At 31.7% G+C, this 26,234-nt stretch overlaps 1 protein-coding gene across 1 annotated transcript in view; it reads right to left on the reverse strand.

Annotated features, from left to right (window-relative positions):
* Positions 1-26,234, reverse strand: part of LOC149776642 (uncharacterized) — a 50,241-nt gene that overhangs the window by 8,019 nt on the left and 15,988 nt on the right. Inside the window, exons 4-5 of the mRNA XM_089941153.1 lie at positions 18,715-18,975; positions 13,732-14,059 (exon numbers count right to left, since the gene is read on the reverse strand). Coding sequence (XP_089797279.1) covers positions 13,732-14,059; positions 18,715-18,975 — 589 coding nt within the window. The remainder of the gene's footprint in view (positions 1-13,731; positions 14,060-18,714; positions 18,976-26,234) is intronic.

Below are 26,234 nucleotides of genomic sequence, written 5' to 3' on the forward strand. Positions count from 1 at the left end.
GTAATGACAATTATAATAAATAAATCCTATAGTCATATATTACAATAAGATGAGTCATATAAAGCATTGATTCCAATCGAAAAGTTTCAAAACTATACGTACTACAGTTGAGATAAACTCATGATCCAAAAATAGATCATAAATGATGTGAATGGATATCACACACACTGTGGATAAGGCACTGACTGATCTCCTGATTAGCCAGTTTCAAACAGCTGATTTCCTTGCACTTTTGAAATACAGAATGATTCATTGAAAGCTTGATATAAACAATCATACAACTGCACAATATCTTGTTATATAACTGAATAATAACATGGAAATCATCATCATTCTTAAAGCATTACTGATCTTGTAAAAAGTATTGAGGAGATTAGTACATTTATAATCATTCACTGGAATTATAGTGTGTTGACATTCATTTAAAGGACATTTGATTACATATAAAAGGGCTGTACCAGATTAACTGTGGATTTATTCAAAGGACATTTAAATAATAGCTAAATGGATTACAGTGGCTTTAATCAAAGACTACATGTAATTGGATTATTTTATTCATAATCATTCATTGGAATTACACTGACATTCGTTTAAAGAACATTTGGTTATATAAAAAACAGCTATATGGATTACTGTAGATTTATTCAAAGACTATTTGGATTATTCTGCATTCATCATAAATTCATTTAAAGACATTCTGGGATTATATCAGTGATTTTTTCTGTACTGTTGACACACAGTACATTAGTGACATTATTTGGAATATCTTTGAAACATATTTTGATTATGAGGAGCTACTGGAATTGATAAAACTTGGAGGAAAGAGTAATTCATTCACTATACTGTAAGTTATTTTTAATTCTTTCATGTTGTATTTTAGGGAAATAAATTAATATTTTAAATTATACAAAACTTGCTGGTTTTGCTCTTTTGTTACATAGTTCAAGCACCTAGAATCATAAAAATTATCTGACATTATAAAGGAATGCTAATCTTTAATTAGTGATACATCATCTGTGTAAGTGGCTGCAGGAGATACACTATTATTATAGTTATCTCTAAAATACACTATTATTATTGCTATCTCTAAAATACACTATTATTATAGTTATCTCTAAAATACACTATTATTATAGTTATCTCTAAAATACACTATTATTATTGCAATCTCTAAAATACACTATTAGTATTGCATTCTCTAAAATACTCTATTATTATTTCAATCTCTAAAATACACTATTATTATTGCAATCTCTAAAATACACTATTATTATTGCAATCTCTAAAATACACTATTATTACTGCAATCTCTAAAATACACTATTATTATATGCAATCTCTAAAATACACTATTATTATTGCAATCTCTAAAATACACTATTATTATTGCTATCTCTAAAATACACTATTATTATTGCAATCTCTAAAATACACTATTATTATTGCAATCTCTAAAATGCACTATTATTACTGCAATCTCTAAAATACACTATTATTATTGCAATCTCTAAAATACACTATTATTACTGCAATCTCTAAAATACACTAATATTATATGCTATCTCTAAAATACACTGTTATTATTGCAATCTCTAAAATGCACTATTATTACTGCAATCTGTAAAATACACTATTATTATTGCTGTCTCTAAAATACACTATTATTATTGCTATCTCTAAAATACACTATTATTATATGCTATCTCTAAAATACACTATTATTTTTGCAATCTCTAAAATACACTATTATTATTGCAATTTCTAAAATACAATATTATTATTGCAATCTCTAAAATACACTATTATTATTGCTATCTCTAAAATACACTATTATTTTTGCAATCTCTAAAATACACTATTATTATTGCTATCTCTAAAATACACTATTATTATATGCTATCTCTAAAATACACTATTATTATTGCAATTTCTAAAATACAATATTATTATTGCAATCTCTAAAATACACTATTATTATTGCTATCTCTAAAATACACTATTATTTTTGCAATCTCTAAAATACACTATTATTATTGCTATCTCTAAAATACACTATTATTTTTGCAATCTCTAAAATACACTATTATTATTGCAATCTCTAAAATACACTATTATTATTGCTATCTCTAAAATACACTATTATTATATGCTATCTCTAAAATACACTATTATTTTTGCAATCTCTAAAATACACTATTATTATTGCAATTTCTAAAATACAATATTATTATTGCAATCTCTAAAATACACTATTATTACTGCAATCTGTAAAATAGACTATTATTATTGCAATCTCTAAAATACACTATTATTATTTCAATCTCTAAAATACACTATTATTATTGCAATCTCTAAAATACACTATTATTATTGCAATCTCTAAAATACAATATTATTACTGCAATCTCTAAAATACACTATTATTATTGCAATCTCTAAAATACACTATTATTATTGCAATCTCTAAAATACACTATTATTATTGCAATCTCTAAAATACACTATTATTATATGCTATCTCTAAAATACACTATTATTATTCCAATCTCTAAAATACACTATTATTATTGCAATTTCTAAAATACACTATTATTATTGCAATCTCTAAAATACACTATTATTATTGCAATCTCTAAAATACACTATTATTATTGCAATCTCTAAAATACACTATTATTATATGCTATCTCTAAAATACACTATTATTATTGCAATTTCTAAAATGCACTATTATTATTGCAATTTCTAAAATACACTATTATTATTGCAATCTCTAAAATACACTATTATTATTGCAATCTCTAAAATACACTATTATTATTGCAATATCTAAAATACTCTATTATTATTTCAATCTCTAAAATACAATATTATTATTGCAATCTCTAAAATACACTATTATTATTGCTGTCTCTAAAATACACTATTATTATTGCTGTCTCTAAAATACACTATTATTATTGCAATCTCTAAAATACTCTATTATTATTTCAATCTCTAAAATACACTATTATTATTGCAATCTCTAAAATACACTATTATTATTGCTATCTATAAAATACACTATTATTATAATATTGCAATTTCTAAAATACACTCTTATTATTGCAATCTCTAAAATACACTATTATTATTGCTATCTCTAAAATACACTATTATTATTGCAATCTCTAAAATACACTATTATTATTGCAATTTCTAAAATACACTATTATTATTGCAATATCTAAAATACACTATTATTATTGCAATATCTAAAATACTCTATTATTATTTCAATCTCTAAAATACAATATTATTATTGCAATCTCTAAAATACACTATTATTATTGCTGTCTCTAAAATACACTATTATTATTGCAATCTCTAAAATACACTATTATTATTGCAATCTCTAAAATACTCTATTATTATTTCAATCTCTAAAATACACTATTATTATTGCAATCTCTAAAATACACTATTATTATTGCTATCTATAAAATACACTATTATTATAATATTGCAATTTCTAAAATACACTCTTATTATTGCAATCTCTAAAATACACTATTATTATTGCTGTCTCTAAAATACACTATTATTATTGCAATCTCTAAAATACACTATTATTATTGCAATCTCTAAAATACTCTATTATTATTTCAATCTCTAAAATACACTATTATTATTGCAATCTCTAAAATACACTATTATTATTGCTATCTATAAAATACACTATTATTATAATATTGCAATTTCTAAAATACACTCTTATTATTGCTATCTCTAAAATACACTATTATTTTTGCAATCTCTAAAATACACTATTATTATTGCAATTTCTAAAATACACTATTATTATTGCAATCTCTAAAATACACTATTATTATTGCAATCTCTAAAATACACTATTATTATTGCAATCTCTAAAATACTCTATTATTATTTCAATCTCTAAAATACAATATTATTATTGCAATCTCTAAAATACACTATTATTATTGCTGTCTCTAAAATACACTATTATTATTGCAATCTCTAAAATACACTATTATTATTGCAATCTCTAAAATACTCTATTATTATTTCAATCTCTAAAATACACTATTATTATTGCAATCTCTAAAATACACTATTATTATTGCTATCTATAAAATACACTATTATTATAATATTGCAATTTCTAAAATACACTCTTATTATTGCAATCTCTAAAATACACTATTATTATTGCTATCTCTAAAATACACTATTATTATTGCAATCTCTAAAATACACTATTATTATTGCTATCTATAAAATACACTATTATTATAATATTGCAATCTCTAAAATACACTATTATTATTGCTATCTCTAAAATACACTATTATTATTGCCATCTCTAAAATACTCTATTATTATTTCAATCTCTAAAATACACTATTATTATTGCAATCTCTAAAATGCACTATTATTATTGCAATCTCTAAAATACACTATTATTATTGCAATCTCTAAAATGCACTATTATTATTGCAATCTCTAAAATACACTATTATTATTGCAATCTCTAAAATACACTATTATTATTGCAATCTCTAAAATACACTATTATTATTGCAATCTCTAAAATACACTATTATTATATGCTATCTCTAAAATACACTATTATTATTGCAATCTCTAAAATGCACTATTATTATTGCAATCTCTAAAATACACTATTATTATTGCAATCTCTAAAATACACTATTATTATTGCAATCTCTAAAATACACTATTATTATTGCAATCTCTAAAATACACTATTATTATTGCAATCTCTAAAATACACTATTATTATATGCTATCTCTAAAATACACTATTATTATTGCAATCTCTAAAATGCACTATTATTATTGCAATCTCTAAAATACACTATTATTATATGCAATCTCTAAAATACACTATTATTATTGCAATCTCTAAAATACACTATTATTATTGCAATCTCATATATATACTATTTTTATATGCTCATTTTTTTCTCCATTAACTTTACATTGTCAGAAACGTTCAGTATTTTACGTGCAACTTCATATTGCACTCATAAAGGAACTACTTTCTATTGTAAACAAACAACGGATGCAGACAGCCAGCACTTTTTTGTAAACAAATCATGTAAACTCACATAGTGTGTGGTTTACATTTTGGTCGATTACATTTGTTTCTGAATGAAATAAACCTGATGTTTCATGGATTGCCACATACCAGCTGCTATGCTACATTCCACATTAATATTTTTGATTCAACGTTTCGGATTTAGTCAGGTGATAGATGCCAGATTTCATAAAATGGGTGGGTACCTACAAATAACATGCAAGTGACAAGGCATAAACTGTTTTCTTTAGCTGGTAATAAGAATGCCAAAAATATACTTAGTTTTACATCCTGAATTTCCTTTCTTAGTTCTGCAAATCCGAATTACATGAGCCATGTCATGGGTTCTCAAGCTTGATTATACATTTCGAAATTGTACTGTAATTTTGACTATATTCCAAGTGCAATTACATCCTCCTTACTGCACTCAGAATGAAATAAACATTAAATTCCATAGCATCTTTTTGATAATTGCAATTGGAAGACTTCATATTTTTCCCACATTATGATTTAAAATATTCAATGACATAACAGAAACACACTTACAGATGTCAACACGCTTCTCCCTCGCCATTTCAATCTGATGTATTTCATGTGAATCCAGTCCATAATCATGAAATTTCAGAGAATCAACAAAAATACCAAAATCTATTCATTCCAGATCAAATGGAGAAGTTGTTGCAATGCATATTCATTCACAAACTGAATCAAAATTTCAATTTTAACTGGACCAAAATGCCATTTTCTTCCAGAAGTTATGTCAAGTGCTCAACTAAGTCCAAATTTATATGGGCAGAGTTATGTGCACATTAATCATGTTGTTGTTGTGTAATGATGAATCTGTGCTTGTGTATTTAGGAATAGGTCGTGCAGTATTCCATCCAAAAAACTTTTCCCATACAAATGCAGTAACCTATAATTATTATAGCTATCTCTAAATTACACTATTATTATCGCTATCTCTAAAATACACCATTATTATTGCTATCTCTAGAATATACTATTATTATTGCTATCTAAAAATTACACTATTATTACTGCTATCTCTAAAATACACTATTATTATCGCTATCTCTAAAATACACTATTATTATTGCTATCTCTAAAATAGACTATTACTATTGCTATCTCTAAAATCATTTCTGCAAATCATCTTCTAGTACGTTAAAAGATTCGTTGGATTTCGCTTGGTCTCTTTGGGCTGTCTACACTACCAGATTCAATGGGTTTTAGTTGGTCTCTTTGGGCTGTCTACACAACCAGATTCATTGGATTTTACTTCGTCACTTTGGACTGTCTGCACAACCAGATTCATTGGGTTTTAGTTGTTTTCTTTGGGCTGTCTACATAACTAGATTCATTGTGTTTTACTTTGTCTCTTTGGGCTGTCTACACAACCAGATTCATTTGATTTTACTTGGTCTTTTTAGGCTGTCTACACAACCTGATTCATTGGATTTTATCTGGTGTTATGTATATTTGATTTAATTTATATTTGATTTAATTTAATTGTCTGTTTGTTAGTTTTAATTTTTTGTATATTCTTTCTCAGAGTAAGAATCATCAAGTGAAATCGAGTACATGACAAATAACATGCATCAATTAGGTTTTTCCAGAAGACTGACCCACATCCGGGCATCTGTTTTGCATCGTAGTTAGATTTATTATTGATGTTTTGAGAAAGAATAGTCATTACTTGCCTTAACACTTGAAAAGTTACAGTGTTTTATGTTGTGACCAGTTTTTGGGCTAATTATTTTGTTTTCTTCAAATTATTTGGATTCCAAGAGATTATTTTGCCCTGGAAATAATCTGTGCTCTAAATTAATTCTTGGAAAAGGACAGTTATCTAAATTTACATAGAATTCAAACTGGAATATTATTATTTTCTGTGATTCAACAAAGAACTGTTGACACATCAGTAAGATGCTGACCACAGCATATGTCATCACCTCCCATTTTGGATTTTATCGTGATTCAAACTCAGATTTATTAGGACTTTTTATTACTAAGACTTATATTTCTTAATTCTTGGTTTATTTTTTGATTTGATTCATAAGTTCTTTTTCTCATTGTTTACCTTGTTTTTCTAGGGGAAAAATTATTTGTTAAATTTTACAACAAAAAAAGGTTGTTGTCTTCACTTTTTCTTGTTACATTTTGTGAGAGCCTAAACACATAACACTATTTATATTTTACTTGATCTCTTTAGGCTGTCTATATAACTAGATTCATTAGATGCATGTAAATTAACATTGGAATGACGATGACCTGGATAGTCGTTCCAAGTGGAATACAGACTCCAGAATAAACAAAGGATTTCTACTGCAAAATACATGAAATAAAGAATTACAGCAAGTAATAGCAAACCACATGAGTAGAACTGATATCTTTACTGATGCATGTAAATATCAGTGTTATGTCCTTCTTCCCCAAAGTATAAGCAATAAATCTGAGTTGGCATTTTATGATGTTAATGTAACCCCCAATGCCTTTAAGAAAAGCTGCAGCACCATTCTGAGCTAGATAAATGTGGTCTCTCTGATAATACTCATGTCGTACACCATCATCAAGATTAAGAAAGGCCTCCTTACAATTGATCAAGAGCAGCAAAAGGTTTTATACATGGTCTGCAAACGCTTTGCTGTCAACCTTGGATGTCTCCAAAATCACATCTTTCCTGAAGTAAAGAAACTCTGCATAGAGTGTAACAGATATTTCTCCTTCAAAAGATTGAATGATGAACCTGAAAAAAAGGTTGGAACATGACATTATGGTAACTAGTGTCTGTATATTCAGTTCCAATGTCTCCAGAGCTCTGACAGGAAGACAGGTTGAGATCCCTGCTGATATCCTCACCTAGGAGCCACCTGAATCTAACATGGTGGTTTAAAGGACCAAGTGGACAAATGGACCCTATAACTATTGATTGATACCAGAGGCCCAAGTATAAAAGAGGGTACAGACCACCACTGCTGATGTCTGGTCCCTATTTGGTCTTAAGACAATTGCCATCACCATCACTGAGTGAGGGTACAGCAGCAGGTCCAGCTTGAACTGTCCCCCAGAATGCCTCTCCAAACTAGAGAGAATCCTAGTCTCCATGGATCCAGAAGGGACACAGATTTGGGGGAAATAGATGGTAAATCTCAATTATGGCCTTATCAAAGGTTCACATCTCTTTCAATTGTGCCACCTGTTTTGGTGGGTAGGACAAAGAAGGTAAAATGAACTGATGAGAAAAAATAGGTGTTACTATTTCTTCTGAGAATTCTGCTCTGCCCACAAAAATGTATAGTTCATCATCCAGTCAATATTCTTGGGGAATGCCAAGGACTATTTCATTTCATCTCCCTCCAGGGAGAAGAGGACTTCCTGCCTGGGAGTTGATAATGACACCACTGCTTACAGTCAGAGACAGGACTAGTCCATTGATCTTCTCTCTCTGGTGAAAGTGAGTGGTAATTCCCTCTCAGTACCAGAGACAAACAGTGATAGTCATTATCCTTTCCATCAATTACAAGACCATAGTAGGTGGTGAAGATCTAAGTGATGCCTGATCTGGCAGTCCATGGAGTGACTACAAAGCCAACCATGATGGCATGGATAGAAAAGAAGACTGGACTGACTCACCACCAGGTGGTAAAAGTCCTCAAGCTATGTGGTGATTGAATGAGAGCATCAAAATGGGAGGTGTATTGACTCAATCCTTTCCCTCAGACCATTTCTTGAAGCTCATATTCCATTCTCCAAAGAGACTTAATGGAAGCAAAGAGAAAGTGGCACTATGAAACAGATTCCTTCCTCCAGACAGTGGTCAAAACTTGGTACCCAGCCTTAAGACCAATCTCCAATACCTGGCATATGTAGACTAGTGCTTGGTGCCCTGCATTCCGTGTTTGGCAACTGGTACTCGGTGCTCCTTGATCAGTGAACCTAGATTGAAACAGAATATTGTCACCATACCCTATATCCAGTGATCAGAGCCAATTATCACAGCCCGGTGACCAGTTACAGAAACTTGGTGAATATCACTTGGAATATCAACCAGTTACCAGTATGTGACATCTCAAATATAGACACTGGTCACTGAAGTAGGCAACTTTCTAACATTGTAAACTGCAACAGGTCACTTGTGGGAATGGAGGAGGTCGTCCTGAGAAGAACAAGAAGAGGTGGGACCCTTCTTCTAGGCCCTTAATGGCAGTCAACATTCCATCAAATCCCAAAATTAATCAGACCACAAGCAACAAATGGGGCATCCAACTGTGCAGAAACATACTGTGTATGCAAGGTAGGTGGAGTGAGCGTACCATTCTGATTTTTGATGCCCATTATTTGCTACCACTTTTTGAGGCATTATGAAGGTTAAGACAGAAAATATGTAAATACAATGAACTTGAACAACAAAAGGGTAGACAATACTTACTGCAACAATAATTACAATTAGCAGGATGAAACAAGAACCTCAAGTTCACTATCAAAGTACTCAAAACCATCCAAATCAATAAAAATGGAAACAGATACATGAAAATCAAATCAAGAAAGGACTGGGGCAAAATAAACAAATATAAAAAAGGATATCTTTCACAGTAGCAATGCCAAAATATGACTAAACTTATGAAATATCTAGCACTCAAGAGACACATGTACAAGTCCAAAGAATAGAAGGAAGATATTCTGATCACCATATGGTAACTAAAATAACATGACTAAGATCATGTTATTTTTATTACAATCTGGAGGATTGAACAGTGTCCTTGGACTAGGACTAGTGCCAAGAAAAAGATATATCAAAGCAATAATAGCTGTTAATATATATATACTACTATTAAAATACTGGTCACAGTGAGAGAAATTAAAGAAAATGTCCATGTGGGTGGGTGTAAGATAAGAAATGATTGTGTATGCTGCTGCAAGAAAGTGAGAGAATTATTAGATACATGATTAGGAGTATGCAAATGAGTCTTAGTCTCAGGGGAGGTGGTTTTCATGTTGAATGTGTTTTATGAGTGTGTTCAGATAGAGAGAGAGAGAGAGAGATTCTGCTTGTGAGACACAGAGATGGCCCAGAAACATCCCTGAAACTTCCAACAAAACATCTTGATGGACTGGCGCATAGGGGTAACAACAATATCTGTAATCTTTTTGATGTGTCAATAAGATACATTTCTGATGCATTTAAAACATGATTTTTTTCACTAATATTCAGGTACTAAATCTTTAGGTACTACATATGGAGACCACATGATAATAATACATGACACTGTGCACAATTCTTACTTTCATAAGATGTGACAAAATGTTTCTCTCAGTATTTCAGAAAAGTAGTGTTGTTTCTCCCATGGAACAAGATCTATTTTGAACCCTGATAAATGTTCTTTCTAAATACATAAAAACTTGCAAAATCCATAAAATATGTGTGAAGGTCTGTTTTATTTTCTGGTGGCACATTTCAGACAAATGGCTGTCTGTGCTTGTTTTTTCCATGTTACTTTCACCAATGGCATATACATTGTAAGATATCTATTTTCTTCTCTCATTTAAAGCAATATGTACATTAAAAAAAATTAAGAAATATTACCGTATATACTCATGTATAAGCCAATTGCCCTTCTCAGCAGAATCAAGAAATATTTACCTATGGAAACTCGCAATCTATACTACAAGTCATATATTCTTCCAACAATGGATTATTGCTCTCATGTATGGGGAAACTGTGCTAAATCTGAGCTTGACAGGATTTATAAACTTCAGAAACGAGCAGCACGTGTAATTTTAGATGCATTTGTTGATCATCCCTCAAAAGCATTATTTACAGAACTCAAATGGTTCACAATATATGACAGGATAGATTTTCACAAGGCAGTTTTTTTTATACAAATGTCTACATGGAACTGCACCAGAGTATCTTCAGGACTTATTCAGGCCTTTTTCAACACAATACCAGTTGAGATCAATATCACATGGAAACCTTCTAATACCAAAACCAAGAACAGAGCAATTTAAAAAGAGTTTTCAATACTCTGGTACAGTTCTGTGGAATAAGCTTCCACTACATGTAAAATCTGCTGAAAATATTAGAGTATTTAAGAAAAGATATCATGAGCATGTATGTGTTTCTAATAGATAATGGAATTTAGTAATTTAATACTAAACATGTTAAAATAAACACTAATTATTGCTATCTTCATATAATGTGCATTGGTATACTCTCCTTAGAAGGGCCTCAAGTGAGAACAGTCCTTGTCTAATGATTCACCCTCTATAAATAAAGCATTATTATTATTATTATTATTATTATTATTATTTAATTTAGGAAAAAATAAAGGCCTGGAAGAAGGAGGGTCGGCTTATCCGCGGGCCAATGTCTAAACTTGACAGTTTTTAAGTCTTTTTGTTGACTACAGTAATGGCTGTAAATATTGGGACATGAAACAATAATTTTTTCTGTGTTCTAAGACATAGGCACGTAAACAATAATTTTTTCTGTGTTCTAAGACATAGGCATGTAAAAATGTAACTTTCGATGACCCGACAATTATTAAACTGTTATAAAGTACTATGATTGATTTTGTTATCATTTTGCATGTGCATATTTTCTGATTTCTCCAGCTAAGATCAACATCAATCAATTTTAGTTTTGTGTTTTAGCTGAACAAACATCATAACTTTCCACACAATGGAAAGCTTGATGTTGCAGCATCTCCTATGTTGATAGTCGGTGAATTTGTCTTTCGTTTTGCAACAGCAGCACAGGCCAGTAAATCATTAAAACCCAGAAACTGGATTGTGATAAGAGTGAATTTTGACTGGTAACAATACCAGTACATTGATGTGTAATTGCCTTTTATTCCTTAATATTAGCATGATTACCATAGTTTTGTAAGGCATACATATAAACTTTTCAAAAGCCAGGGAGACTGTATTACAAAAAAACCATAGAGATTGGGATGTAAAATCAGGTGGTTTTTTGTGGCATTTTTAAAGCCTTGTTTTCATTAAATATTGAATGATCTTCCTGGTCCAATATGTATGAAAAAAGACTCGTCGTTTCTCCCTGTGACATGCCCTATTTTACCCCAGGACATGCCCTATTTTCCTATTCTGGTCAGCTGTGGTCAAACTGCACAATAGCTGAAGATTAATATTAAATAAACAGGCAAGAAATCCAGCACGAATAATTAGAAGTTAATCCTTATCCATGCAACTATTTTTTGAAAATGATTGGCCCTCTGTCGTACTTCAAAGAAACCACGTTCTACATACACTATTGTGTGTTATGCAAACACCAGCAAAGGATTCCCAATTTTGTTGAACTAAAGGTACACCAAAATTTGGGAGGTTTTTTCCCCTCCCGGTGTGAAAGTTTACAAGCATGGTGTAAGGTCGCCTACATCAAAGAAAACTACAACCCAGCTTTTACAGCATTAGCATAATTTTCAAAGCATTATTTCAGAAACTTATTATTGACTATTTTGGAGATATCATTTAAGTTTAGCGCAATGGTGCCCATGATTCAACTCGAAGAGATGTACTTAATTCAGCAAGTAATCAAACCAACAATATACATTCGGTGGTACCAAAATGTAAATACGTTCAGTAGCCTAATTGTGAGCATTGAATCAAACCATATTGTTTGTTCGTTGTGTTGTCATACTGGGATTACATTTTAATGAGTTAGGTATTTACACTTTGAAAGCAAAGTAATAACATAATTACCGGTGCACTGATATAAAATATCCAATGCAATAATGCATAAACAAACAATAATTGAGTCAAAGGGAGAGGTAGTGTTACAGGAACTCGCAATTGCTAAATTCTTGTCATTGTTCGATCAAAATATACACAAATCTAAATTAGGCAGAAACAATAAGAAAACAGAAAGTTAAATAAATTACTTTTCAAACAAGTTTATTCCATTTCTTTTTAATAATCATGCAAGCCAACCTCGAGATAAGTATACATGTAATTTTTTAAAAATATAAGTTTGCCTAAATAAATGCATTTAGTTGTAGTTGTAGTTGTTGTAGGGTTTAATGCCATTTTTCAGCACACAATAGGCTATACACGGCGGCCAGTATTAATGGTGGAGGAAGAACCTGGGAAATCCCCCAAAAGAACCACCAACCCTTGAGAAGCTACTGGCAAGCTTTCTCACATACCCACATTGGCCAAATCCGAGACTCAAATCTATGCAGACAGAGGTGAGATGGCAGTGATCCATAACGGAGAGTGCTTTAGACCACTCGGGGCCCCAATGCATTTAGAACTTACCTCGTGCATCTTCAGGTGCCTTGGAGTTGTAGGTCGGCTTATACACAGGTCACGCACACTTTAGTGTTTATGCCTGTTCAGTTGGGGGTCGGCTTATACGCGAATGGGCTTATACGCGATTAGGATCATACGCGAGTATATATGGTACTTGAATTTCTTTTCACTACTAAACATCTCTACCTCTGTTGATTATATTTATCAAGACATAGTTGGTAATTGGGGACAGGAACATTTTGGTTTACTGCAAAACTGTACCTTCCCTCAGCAATGACCCAAACAACTATCTCTAAAATGGAGGCAGGGGTTATTAGCTTCAATTTCAAATCTCTTTTTCAACACAATTTTCTCACCTATCTGTTTCTCTCTTTGATTCTGTTCCAGGATTTCTATATGATTCCTCATTTTTTTCTGTTCACCTCTCACAGTAGTCATTTTTCGTTTCACTGCTTCCTGTTCACCTTTCACAATTGTTATTTTTGCTTTCAAATCTTCCTGAACGACTCTGTTGAGAATCATCTCACCTTTAATATTTTCAAACTGTGACTCAACAGTCTGTAAATGTCTTTGCAGTTTTTGGATTTCATCAGCGGTAACCCTCAACATTTCTGATATTTTGATAATGGAGAGGTCTTGGTTGTTACCTATGAATTCCTTCAGTGCTGATATAACTTGTGCATACTGAAATAGCAAAGAACATTCACATAAAACTCCAAGCTCATTTTGTTCTAGTATCTGATAAGCAAATCACATTATTATGTCATACAGCATCTAAAATATTCACACTTAAATTTTTAAGTACTATATACTGAGATGAATACCATAGAATACAATATTGCAATACATTTTGATGAAAGGATATGCAGTAATCAGTTTTCTCACTAATGGGATTCAGATGTCTTGAATTTTATAAAGACCATCCACTACACAAAACTTTCAAAAGATCTTGTGCACCCTATGATGACATTCAGTGAAGATAAAGGTGATCAGAGTATTGCTTACAGAGTGTCGTTCACAAAGTATAGCTTACAAAGTGTCGTTCACAAAGTATAGCTTACAGAGTGTCGTTCACAAAGTATAGCTTACAAAGTGTCATTTACAGAGTGTTGTTTACAGAGTATAGCTTACAGAGTGTCGTTCACAAAGTATAGCTTACAAAGTGTCATTTACAGAGTGTTGTTTACAGAGTATAGCTTACAGAGTATTGCTTACAGAGTGTTGTTTACAGAGTATTGCTTACAGAGTGTCGTTCACAAAGTATAGCTTACAAAGTGTCATTTACAGAGTGTTGTTTACAGAGTATAGCTTACAGAGTATTGCTTACAGAGTATTGCTTACAGAGTGTCATTCACAGAGTATAGCTTACAGAGTGTCGTTCACAAAGTATAGCTTACAGAGTGTCGTTCACAAAGTATAGCTTACAAAGTGTCATTTACAGAGTGTTGTTTACAGAGTATAGCTTACAGAGTGTCGTTCACAAAGTATAGCTTACGAAGTGTCATTTACAGAGTGTTGTTTACAGAGTATAGCTTACAGAGTATTGCTTACAGAGTGTTGTTTACAGAGTATTGCTTACAGAGTGTCATTCACAAAGTATAGCTTACAAAGTGTCATTTACAGTGTGTTGTTTACAGAGTATAGCTTACAGAGTATTGCTTACAGAGTATTGCTTACAGAGTGTCGTTCACAGAGTACAGCTTACAAAGTGTCGTTTACAGAGTATAGCTTACAGAGTGTTGTTTACAGAGTATTGCTTACAGAGTGTTGTTTACAGAGTATCACTTACAGAGTGTCGTTTACAGAGTAATTTGCTTACAGAGTGTCATTTACAGAGTATCACTAAGCCAGGCAAAAAATTATTTGAAAAACTTGACTAGCTATCTGTTGCCTGTGAGAATGTGCACAAAGAAGACAAAATCCAACACTCTTGACTTTGATTTACTGTCAACACAAAATCCAACGTTCTTGACTTCAATTTACTGTCAACACAAAATCCAAACCTCTTGACTTTGATTTACTGTCAACACAATATCAAATGCTCTTGACTTCGATTTACAGTCAACACAAAATCCAACCCTCTTGACTTTGATTTACAGTCAACACAAAATCCAACCCTCTTGACTTCAATTTACAGTCAACACAAAATCCAACCCTCTTGACTTCGATTTACAGTCAACACAAAATCCAACGTTCTTGACTTCGATTTATAGTCAACACAAAAATCCAACCCTCCTTTCTTCAATTTACAGTCAACACAAAATCCAACGCTCTTGACTTTTATTTACAGTCAACACAAAATCCAATGCTCTTGACTTTGATTTACAGTCAACACAAAATCCAACGCTCTTGACTTCGATTTACAGTCAATACAAAATCCAACCCTCTTGAGTTCAATTTACAGTCAAGCCTATCTTAGCAGCTTATGAGAAAAGGCTTAACTGACATTGTAACACAGGCAATCTCTTTATGGAAGTTCCAATATCAAACATGTGCATGCATGCTGTTGTCAGTGTAGTTACTTCTATTTTAATCAATTTTATTCATCCAAAAATTTCTTGATTCTACATTCTCAAATATATCCGGGTTATTTTAGATTTATTTGGAGTGGGGAGTATGGAAGGAGACTTTTCAGGCAAATTGTAATAATCTGAGTATTTATCTATTATTCAAAAGGGTTTTATTAAAAAATTTCTTCAAACTTCCCCTCTGTTTTTAATGATTACCTATATTATTATCTTATATAGACTAATTTGTTGATCATGATGCCAACATGAAACTGGGTAACAGAAATCAGAATCAAACATAGAACAACATAATCTTGTACAATTATAGTTACAATATTATGAATAACCAAATAATCTTGATTCTACATTCTCAAATATATCCAGGTTATTTTAGACTTATTTGGAGTGGGGAGTATGGAAGGAGACTTTTCAGGCAATGCAATAATCTGAGAATTCACAGTATTTATCTATTATTCAGAAATTGTTATGCAAAAGGGTTTTATTAAAAAAATTCTTCAAACTTCCCCTCTGTTTTTAATAATTACCTATATCATTATCTTATATAGACTAATTTGTTGATCATGATGCCAACATGAAACTGGGAAATAGAAATCAGAATCAAACATAGAACAACATAATCTTGTACAATTATAGTTACAATATTATGAATAACCAAATAATCTTGTACAGTAAAATGAAATGTAATTAAGACAGCGGGAGAATGAGATACAAAGAGAGAAAGTTTATTCTCACATCTGTCTGACATATTATGACTCCATGGTCTTAAAATATTAATATAAAAGAGTGAGAAGCAACATGATTAATACAATTCAACAAATAGTTTATTTCCCTAGAATACAAAGTGAAAATGTTAAATAAGGAACTTATGGTACTGCAAACTTAAATTCCAAATAATACTAGAATTACAGACACAAGCCCTAATGATTAAAGTTCTGAATAATCGTTAGTGGAAATCCAAATTAAATCCAGTGCTGAAAGTGCTGATGTGCCTGTGGTGGCCCATGTATGGGTGAAGTGCCCATAGTCTTTTACTGGATCACAAAAATACAATCCAAGAATATATCCTTATTTAAATATTCACTATAAATCAAAGGACTCTGTTTCCAAGAATGCTAATTTTTTAGAGCATTTGTTATTTCCAGTGAAAAAATAATCTGAATAAATAAATTTCAGCAAAAATGAACCAATGCACACAAAATAATGCAAATGATTCTGCTAAAATCTTACAGTGTAAATAAATATTTTCTTCAAAAACAAGATTATATAATCCTCGACTTCATCTCAGGTCACAATTAACAGTTTTTAAAAAGAAAATGCTATTATCTAATGGATTTTTTTTCCAGAGGGTTCCAAATGTTTACTAGATAAAATAATTATAATAAAGAACATGGAAATAACAATGTCATTAATTCATGCAGAGATAACAGTTAACCAATACTCATATGGAAACTATTTAGCTATGTGTTAGTTGTTTACAGAATAAAAAAAAAACAATGATCCAGGTCAGGTAGGAAATGAATTTGATTTTGGTCAAGGTCAAGTCCAAAACACAGTTATCTATACAGTAGAACCTGTCTTGAAAGACCACCTCTTTTGCCAAAAAATTATGGTCTCTCAAGACAGGTGGTCTCTCATAACAGGTTACAATCCTATATAATCAACAAATTTGTGCACTGAGAATGTGGTCTCGTAAGACAGGTGGTCTCACATAGCAGTGGTCTTTCAAGACAGGTTTTACTGTATCATATAATGAATTGAAATTTAAAAAAAAAACTAACAAACAAACAAACAATGCAAATTAAATCATTATATCAAATTGTCTTCAATTTTTTTATCCTTTAAACTATCAAATAAACACCTGAATGAAGTAAAATTAAATGGTTACTATGTTTATAATAAAAAAATGTTTTACTGACTCAGCTTCACTCAAAGTCTTGTTTACAGTTTCCTTACTGAACGGTCAAAAGAGGCATTGCCAGTTTACATTGTTACTGCTTAAGTGCCTGAAGCCTATACTATTCAGCCATGGGCACCCACACATACGGGCAATTGCCACCCCACCCTCCAGATTTCACCTTTAAATATGTTTAGGCCTATCTCTGTAAAACCTAATATCTGACAGGTTCTCCCCCCCCCCCCAAGTAATTCTGCAGGTACTCCTGTTTTGATGATGATGATTATTATTATCATTATTATTATTATTATTATTATTATTATTATTATTATATAAACCCATATTCCAAACTTGGTTGAAAATTGGATCAGAAATAAGGACTTCAGATTGTTGATAGATGAATGCACAAAGCATGACAGATACAGGATTATATGGTAAACTCAATGGCGTTAGGACTAGGTGAGCTATTAATGATGATGATGATAAGTAGCACCAGCAGAAATGGCAGTAGTAGTAGTAGCAGAATGCTACATCATACCTTTCATTTAAGGATATAGTCCCTATCTGTAACTGATACAGCATCGATGTGATGATATACAAGGTGGATCATCAGACGGAGTCGTATATAATACTGCAGAATCAAGCAGGTGTGATACCTGGATGGGGAAAGTCTTATAGAGATAAAACTTTTATGTGTCATGAGTGCAATACAAATAACAAGAATAAAAAGAATTTCCATTGGTGCCACTGACACTAGACCTACTACAGAAAGCGGATGTCATGGAACAACAAGAATACCATGCAAAGTTCTTTAAATGCAGAAGTATCCCAAAATAATAAGAGACAAGCCTAATATAATACTATTAAAATCAAATAATAATAATAAAAACAATATTATTATCATTATTATTACTCACATTTTCCATCTGAGACTTCTGTTCTTCTAAGTCAGTTTCCAGCTGCTGAGTCTGTGTCTGAAGTCCTATAATTTTTGCTTCATTGTCTCCAGCTGTTCCTTTCACTCTGTCAATTTCTGCTCTGTGCTGGATTTGGATATTCCTCAATGACTGACCATCACCCTTCAGTGCTTTCACCTCATTCTTTACCTCTAATACCAGATTCTGCAGAACTTTTGATTCTTGGTCTCGGAAACTTACATCAATGTTTTCTGTCTTCAGCTTAGTATGGAAATTATTACAATAATAACATTTCTGTAGACTTTGGATCATAGCTAATTATGACAATTATAACATTTCTATAGACTTCAGATCTAGAACCATTTATTACAATGATAATTTATGTTGACTTCAAATGTACATCTAATTATTACAATTATAACATTCCTGTAAACTTTGGATCTATAGCTAGTTATTACAATTATAACATTCTTGTAAACTTTGGATCTATAGCTAGTTATTACAATTATAACATTCCTGTAAACTTTGGATATATAGCTAGTTATTACAATTATAACATTCCTGTAAACTTTGGATATATAGCTAGTTATTACAATTATAACATTCTTGTAAACTCTGGATATATAGCTAGTTATTACAATTATAACATTCTTGTAAACTTTGGATCTATAGCTAGTTATTACAATTATAACATTCCTGTAAACTTTGGATATATAGCTAGTTATTACAATTATAACATTCCTGTAAACTTTGGATATATAGCTAGTTATTACAATTATAACATTCTTGTAAACTCTGGATATATAGCTAGTTATTACAATTATAACATTCTTGTAAACTTTGGATCTATAGCTAGTTATTACAATTATAACATTCTTGTAAACTTTGGATATATAGCTAGTTATTACAATTATAACATTCTTGTAAACTTTGGATATATAGCTAGTTATTCCAATTATAACATTCTTGTAAACTTTGGATATATAGCTAAGTATTACAACATTTCTGTAAATTTTAGATCTATAGCTAATTATTACAAACGTATATTCCTGTAGACATCTGATCTTTAAATTGTAACTTAAAATCAACCAAACATGGGACAAAATATAGTTGAGGCAACTAAGATCTATTAATGTGCAAATCCAATGTTTTCTTTTTCAGTTGGAGCATTTTAATAGCCAGTTACCCTTTACATCACAACTTATACAGCTCTACTGTGTACACAACACAATTTTCATTTTAAGACCAAGCAGACATCATAAATATTTCTGTGAAAACCAAATGCTGATATGACCATTCCTTCAGACAAAATAAGGATTAAAAGATTTTCAAGATGGCCACTGTGGCAGGCAGAGTGAATATATGAATGACATCATTATGACTAAAAAGACATCATGAAATGATTTTCAATTATAAAAAAACCACGTTGATATGACCATCCATTCAGGAGGAGTAATGATCATATATCAAGATGGCCACTAGTGGCCAGATTGGACATAAAATTGATTCAATTTTCATTTTGGGACAAACTAGATATCATAAGAAATCTTCGAGTGAAAAGCCCCATGGCAATATTAGTTTTTATTCAGGAGGATTAGCAATAAATATATTTTTAAAATTGCCACTATGGTGGCCATACTGGGCATCAGATTGGCATGATTTTCACTTGGGACCAACTAGACATCATAAGAAATCTTTTGGTGAAAACCCAATGGCAATGTTACTTTGCTTTCAGAAATATCAATAACAAGATTTTCAAGATGGCTACACTGGACATCAGATAGGTACCACTTTTATTTATGACCAACCAGACATTGTATTATCTCAGTTTAATATGAGCATCCATTTTGGAGGAGTAACATTAACAAAATTTCAAGATGGCTGCTGTGGCAGCCATATTGGTCTTGGGATCATCCCATTTTCATTTAGGACCAACTAGACACTATAAAAAGACAATTAGTGAAAACTCCATGTTGATATAACCATCCATTCAGGAGGAGTAGTCATAACATTATTTTCAAAGTGGCAAATGTGGAGTCCATACTGGATAACATAGTGGCACCGTTTTTATTTCAGTCCCACTATGCATCATAAGATGTCTTTTGGTGAAAATTCCATGTCAATATGACTTTCCATTTAAGCAATTTCAAGATTTTCTCGATTTGTCATTGTGGTGACCATATTGCACATCATACTGGCCATTCTTTCATTTATGACCAACTAGACATCATAAGAAGTCTTTTTGGAAACACTTCACATTGATATAAGCATCCCTTCAGGAGGAGTAATGATAACAAGACTTTTTTGACGGCCATAGTGGCAGCTGTATTGGCTGTCCAACCGGCACCATTTTCATTCTGAACCAATAATGCCATGGGATGAATGGGTGTGTAAAGTTTTATGGCAATCCTCCAAGGAGAAGACACAATAACAAACTTCTAATAGACTGATAGATGATGGCTCATAGATAATGGCTGATCGATGATGGAAGGACTATGGACAACAGACCACCCCATAAGTTCAATTGGTCTATGACCAGTAATGCTGAAAATTAGGTTGGCTGACCAAAATAATATTTGTTTTTATTCACTTTTCCCCCCCTCATTTATCAAATGTAAACCATAGTCACATGACCTAATGTTATTCCATTGCAAGAATTTGTCCATATTACTCAAGAACACAATGCTATGACAGTTATGTGCACTCTCTACACTTTTAACTAAAATTATTTGTTGTAAATTTGAAATGACCATGCTTAATGAGCAGCAAATAAAGGTGGTCATTACTGAATCAAATATCCTAGTCTATGTCCAGTAGATACTTTAAGATTTGTGAGAATTATTAAGAGTCTACTTATGTCTGATACAAAGGAGTCTACTTATGTCTGATATGAAGAGTCTAATGATGTCTGATATGAAGGAGTCTAATGATATCTGATATGAAGAGTTTAATGATGTCTGATATGAAGAGTTTAATGATGTCTGACATGAAGAGTTTAATAATGTCTGATATGAAGGAGTCTACTTATATCCAATACAAAGGAGTCTACTTATGTCTGATATCAAGAGTCTAATGATGTCTGATATGAAGAGACTAATGCTGTCTGATATGAAGAATCTAATCATATCTGATATGAAGAGTTTAATGATGTCTGATATGAAGGAGTCTAATGATGTCTGATATGAAGAGTTTAATGATGTCTGATATGAAGGAGTCTATTTATGTCTGATACAAAGGAGTCTACTTATGTCTGATATCAAGAGTCTAATGATGTCTGATATGAAGAGTTTAATGATGTCTGATATAAAGGAGTCTAATGATGTCTGATATGAAGAGTTTAATGATGTCTGATATAAAGGAGTCTAATGATGTCTGATATGAAGAGTTTAATGATGTCTGATATGAAGGAGTCTAATGATGTCCAATACATCTAACGAGGTCTGATACAAAGGAGTCTACTTATGTCTGATATGAAGAGTTTAATGATGTCTGATATGAAGGAGTCTAATGATGTCGATATGAAGAGTCTAATGATGTCGGATATGAAGGAGTCTAATGATGTCTGATATGAAGGAGTCTAATGATGTCTGATATGAAGGAGTCTAATGATGTCTGATATGAAGAGTTTAATGATGTCTGATATGAAGGAGTCTAATGATGTCTGATATGAAGAGTCTAATGATGTCTGATATGAAGGAGTCTAATGATGTTTAATATGAAGAGTCTAATGATGTCTGATATGAAGAGTTTAATGATGTTTAATATGAAGAGTCTAATGATGTCTGATATGAAGAGTTTAATGATGTCTGATATGAAGAAGAGTTTAATAATGTCTGATATGAAGGAGTCTAATGATGTCTGATATGAAGAGTTTATTGATGTCTGATATGAAGAGTTTAATGATGTCTGATATTAAGGAGTCTAATGATGTCTGCTATGAAGAGTTTAATGATGTCTGATATGAAGGAGACCAATGATGTCTGATAAGAAGAGTTTAATGATGTCTGATATAAAGAGTTTAATGATACCTGATATGAAGAATCTTACGATGTCTGATATGAAGGAGTCTAATGATGTCTGATATGAAGAGTTTAATAATGTCTGATATGAACGAGTCTAATGATGTCTGATATGAAGAGTTTAATGATGTCTGATATAAAGGAGTCTAATGATGTCTGATATGAAGAGTTTAATGATGTCTGATATGAAGGAGTCTAATGATGTCCAATACATCTAACGATGTCTGATACAAAGGAGTCTACTTATGTCTGATATGAAGAGTTTAATGATGTCTGATATGAAGGAGTCTAATATCTGATATGAAGAGTCTAATGATGTCTGATATGAAGGAGTCTAATGATGTCTGATATGAAGAGTTTAATGATGTTTAATATGAAGAGTCTAATGATGTCTGATATGAAGAGTTTAATGATGTCTGCTATGAAGAGTTTAATGATGTCTGATATAAAGGAGTCTAATGATGTCTGATATGAAGGAGTCTAATGATGTCTGATATGAAGGTGTCTAATCATGTCTGATATGAAGGAGTTTAATGATGTCTGACATGAACAGTTTAATGTCTGATATGAAGAGTCTAATGATGTCTGATATGAAAGAGTCTAATGATGTCTGATATGAAGGAGTGTAATGATGTCTGATATGAAGAGTCTAATGATGTCTGATATGAAGAGTTTATTGACGTCTCGATATGAAGAGTTTAATGATGTCTGATATAAAGGAGTCTAATGATGTCTGATATGAAGGAGTCTAATGATGTCTGATATGAAGGTGTCTAATCATGTCTGATATGAAGGAGTTTAATGATGTCTGACATGAAGAGTTTAATGTCTGATATGAAGAGTCTAATGATGTCTGATATGAAGAGTCTAATGATGTCTGATATGAAGGAGTGTAATGATGTCTGATATGAAGAGTCTAATGATGTCTGATATGAAGAGTTTATTGACGTCTCGATATGAAGAGTTTAATGTCTGATATTAAGGAGTCTAATGATGTCTGATATTAAGAGTTTAATGATGTCTGATATGAAGAAATTTAATGATGTCTGATATTAAGGAGTCTAATGATGTCTGCTACAATGAGTTTAATGATGTCTGATATGAAGAAGTCTAATGATGTCTGATATGAAGAGTCTAAGGATGTCTGATACAAAGGAGTCTAATGATGTCTGATATGAAGAGTTTAATGATGTCTGATATGAAGGAGTCTAATGATGTCCAATACATCTAACGATGTCTGATACAAAGGAGTCTACTTATGTCTGATATGAAGAGTTTAATGATGTCTGATATGAAGGAGTCTAATATCTGATATGAAGAGTCTAATGATGTCTGATATGAAGGAGTCTAATGATGTCTGATATGAAGAGTTTAATGATGTTTAATATGAAGAGTCTAATGATGTCTGATATGAAGAGTTTAATGATGTCTGCTATGAAGAGTTTAATGATGTCTGATATAAAGGAGTCTAATGATGTCTGATATGAAGGAGTCTAATGATGTCTGATATGAAGGTGTCTAATCATGTCTGATATGAAGGAGTTTAATGATGTCTGACATGAAGAGTTTAATGTCTGATATGAAGAGTCTAATGATGTCTGATATGAAAGAGTCTAATGATGTCTGATATGAAGGAGTGTAATGATGTCTGATATGAAGAGTCTAATGATGTCTGATATGAAGAGTTTATTGACGTCTCGATATGAAGAGTTTAATGATGTCTGATATAAAGGAGTCTAATGATGTCTGATATGAAGGAGTCTAATGATGTCTGATATGAAGGTGTCTAATCATGTCTGATATGAAGGAGTTTAATGATGTCTGACATGAAGAGTTTAATGTCTGATATGAAGAGTCTAATGATGTCTGATATGAAGAGTCTAATGATGTCTGATATGAAGGAGTGTAATGATGTCTGATATGAAGAGTCTAATGATGTCTGATATGAAGAGTTTATTGACGTCTCGATATGAAGAGTTTAATGTCTGATATTAAGGAGTCTAATGATGTCTGATATTAAGAGTTTAATGATGTCTGATATGAAGAAATTTAATGATGTCTGATATTAAGGAGTCTAATGATGTCTGCTACAATGAGTTTAATGATGTCTGATATGAAGAAGTCTAATGATGTCTGATATGAAGAGTCTAAGGATGTCTGATACAAAGGAGTCTAATGATGTCTGATATGAAGAGTTTAATGATGTCTGATATGAAGGAGTCTAATGATGTCAAATACATCTAACAATGTCTGATAAAATGAAGTCAACTTATGTCTGATACAATGAGTCTAATGATGTCTGATATGAAAGTCTAATGATGTCTGATGCAAAGAGTCTAATGATGTCTGATATGAAGAGACTAATGATTTCTGATATGAAGAGACTAATGATGTCTGATACAAAGAGTCTAATGATGTCTGCTACAAAGGAGTCTAATGTCTGATACAAAGAGTATGCTTATGTCTGATATGAAGAGTCTACTTATGTCTGATACCAAGAGTCTAATGATGTCTGATATGAAGGAGTCTAATGATGTCTGATATGAAGGAGTCTAATGATGTCTGAAAAAGGAGTCAACTCATGTCTGATACAAATAGCATAATGATATCTGATATGAAGGAGTCTAATGATACAAAGTCTAATGATGTCTGATACAAAGAGTCTAACGATGTCTGATATGAAGAGACTAATGATGTCTGATACAAAGAGTCTAATGATATCTGATACAAAGAGTCTAATGATGTCTGATATGAAGAGACTAATGATGTCTGATACAAAGAGTCTAATGATATCTGATACAGAGTCTAATTATATCTGATACAAAGAGTCTAATGATGTCTGATACAAAGGAGTCTAACGATGTCTGATATGAAGAGACTAATGATGTCTGATATGAAGAGACTAATTATGTCTGATACAAAGAGTCTAATGATGTCTAATACAAAGGAGTATAGTGATGTCTGACACAAAGAGTCTAATGATGTCTGATACAAAAGAGTCTAATGATGTCTGATACAAATAGTCTAATCATGTCTGATACAAAGGAGTCTAATGATATCCTGATGCAAAGAGTCTAATGATGTTTGATACAAAGAGTCTAATGATGTCTGATACAAAGGAGTCTAATGATGTCCTGATACAAAGAGTCTAATGATGTCTGATACAAAGAGTCTACTTATGTCTATACAAAGGAGTCTAATGTCTGATACAAAGGAGTCTAATGATGTCCAGATACAAAGAGTGTAATGATGTCTGATACAAAAGAGTCTAACGATATCTGATACAAAGGAGTCTAATGATGTCTGATATGAAAAGTGTAATGATATTCTGATATGGAGTCTGATACAAAGAGTCTAATGATGTCTGATACAAAGGAGTCTAATGATTTCTGATACAAAGAGTCTAATGATGTCTGATATGAAGAGTGTAATGATGTCTGATATGAAGGAGTCTAATGATGTCTGATACAAAGAGTCTAATGATGTCTGATACAAAGAGTC

Source organism: Sinohyriopsis cumingii, chromosome 18, assembly GCF_028554795.1.
Source record: "Sinohyriopsis cumingii isolate HCF-2022 chromosome 18, ASM2855479v2, whole genome shotgun sequence".
Taxonomy (NCBI): domain Eukaryota; kingdom Metazoa; phylum Mollusca; class Bivalvia; order Unionida; family Unionidae; genus Sinohyriopsis; species Sinohyriopsis cumingii.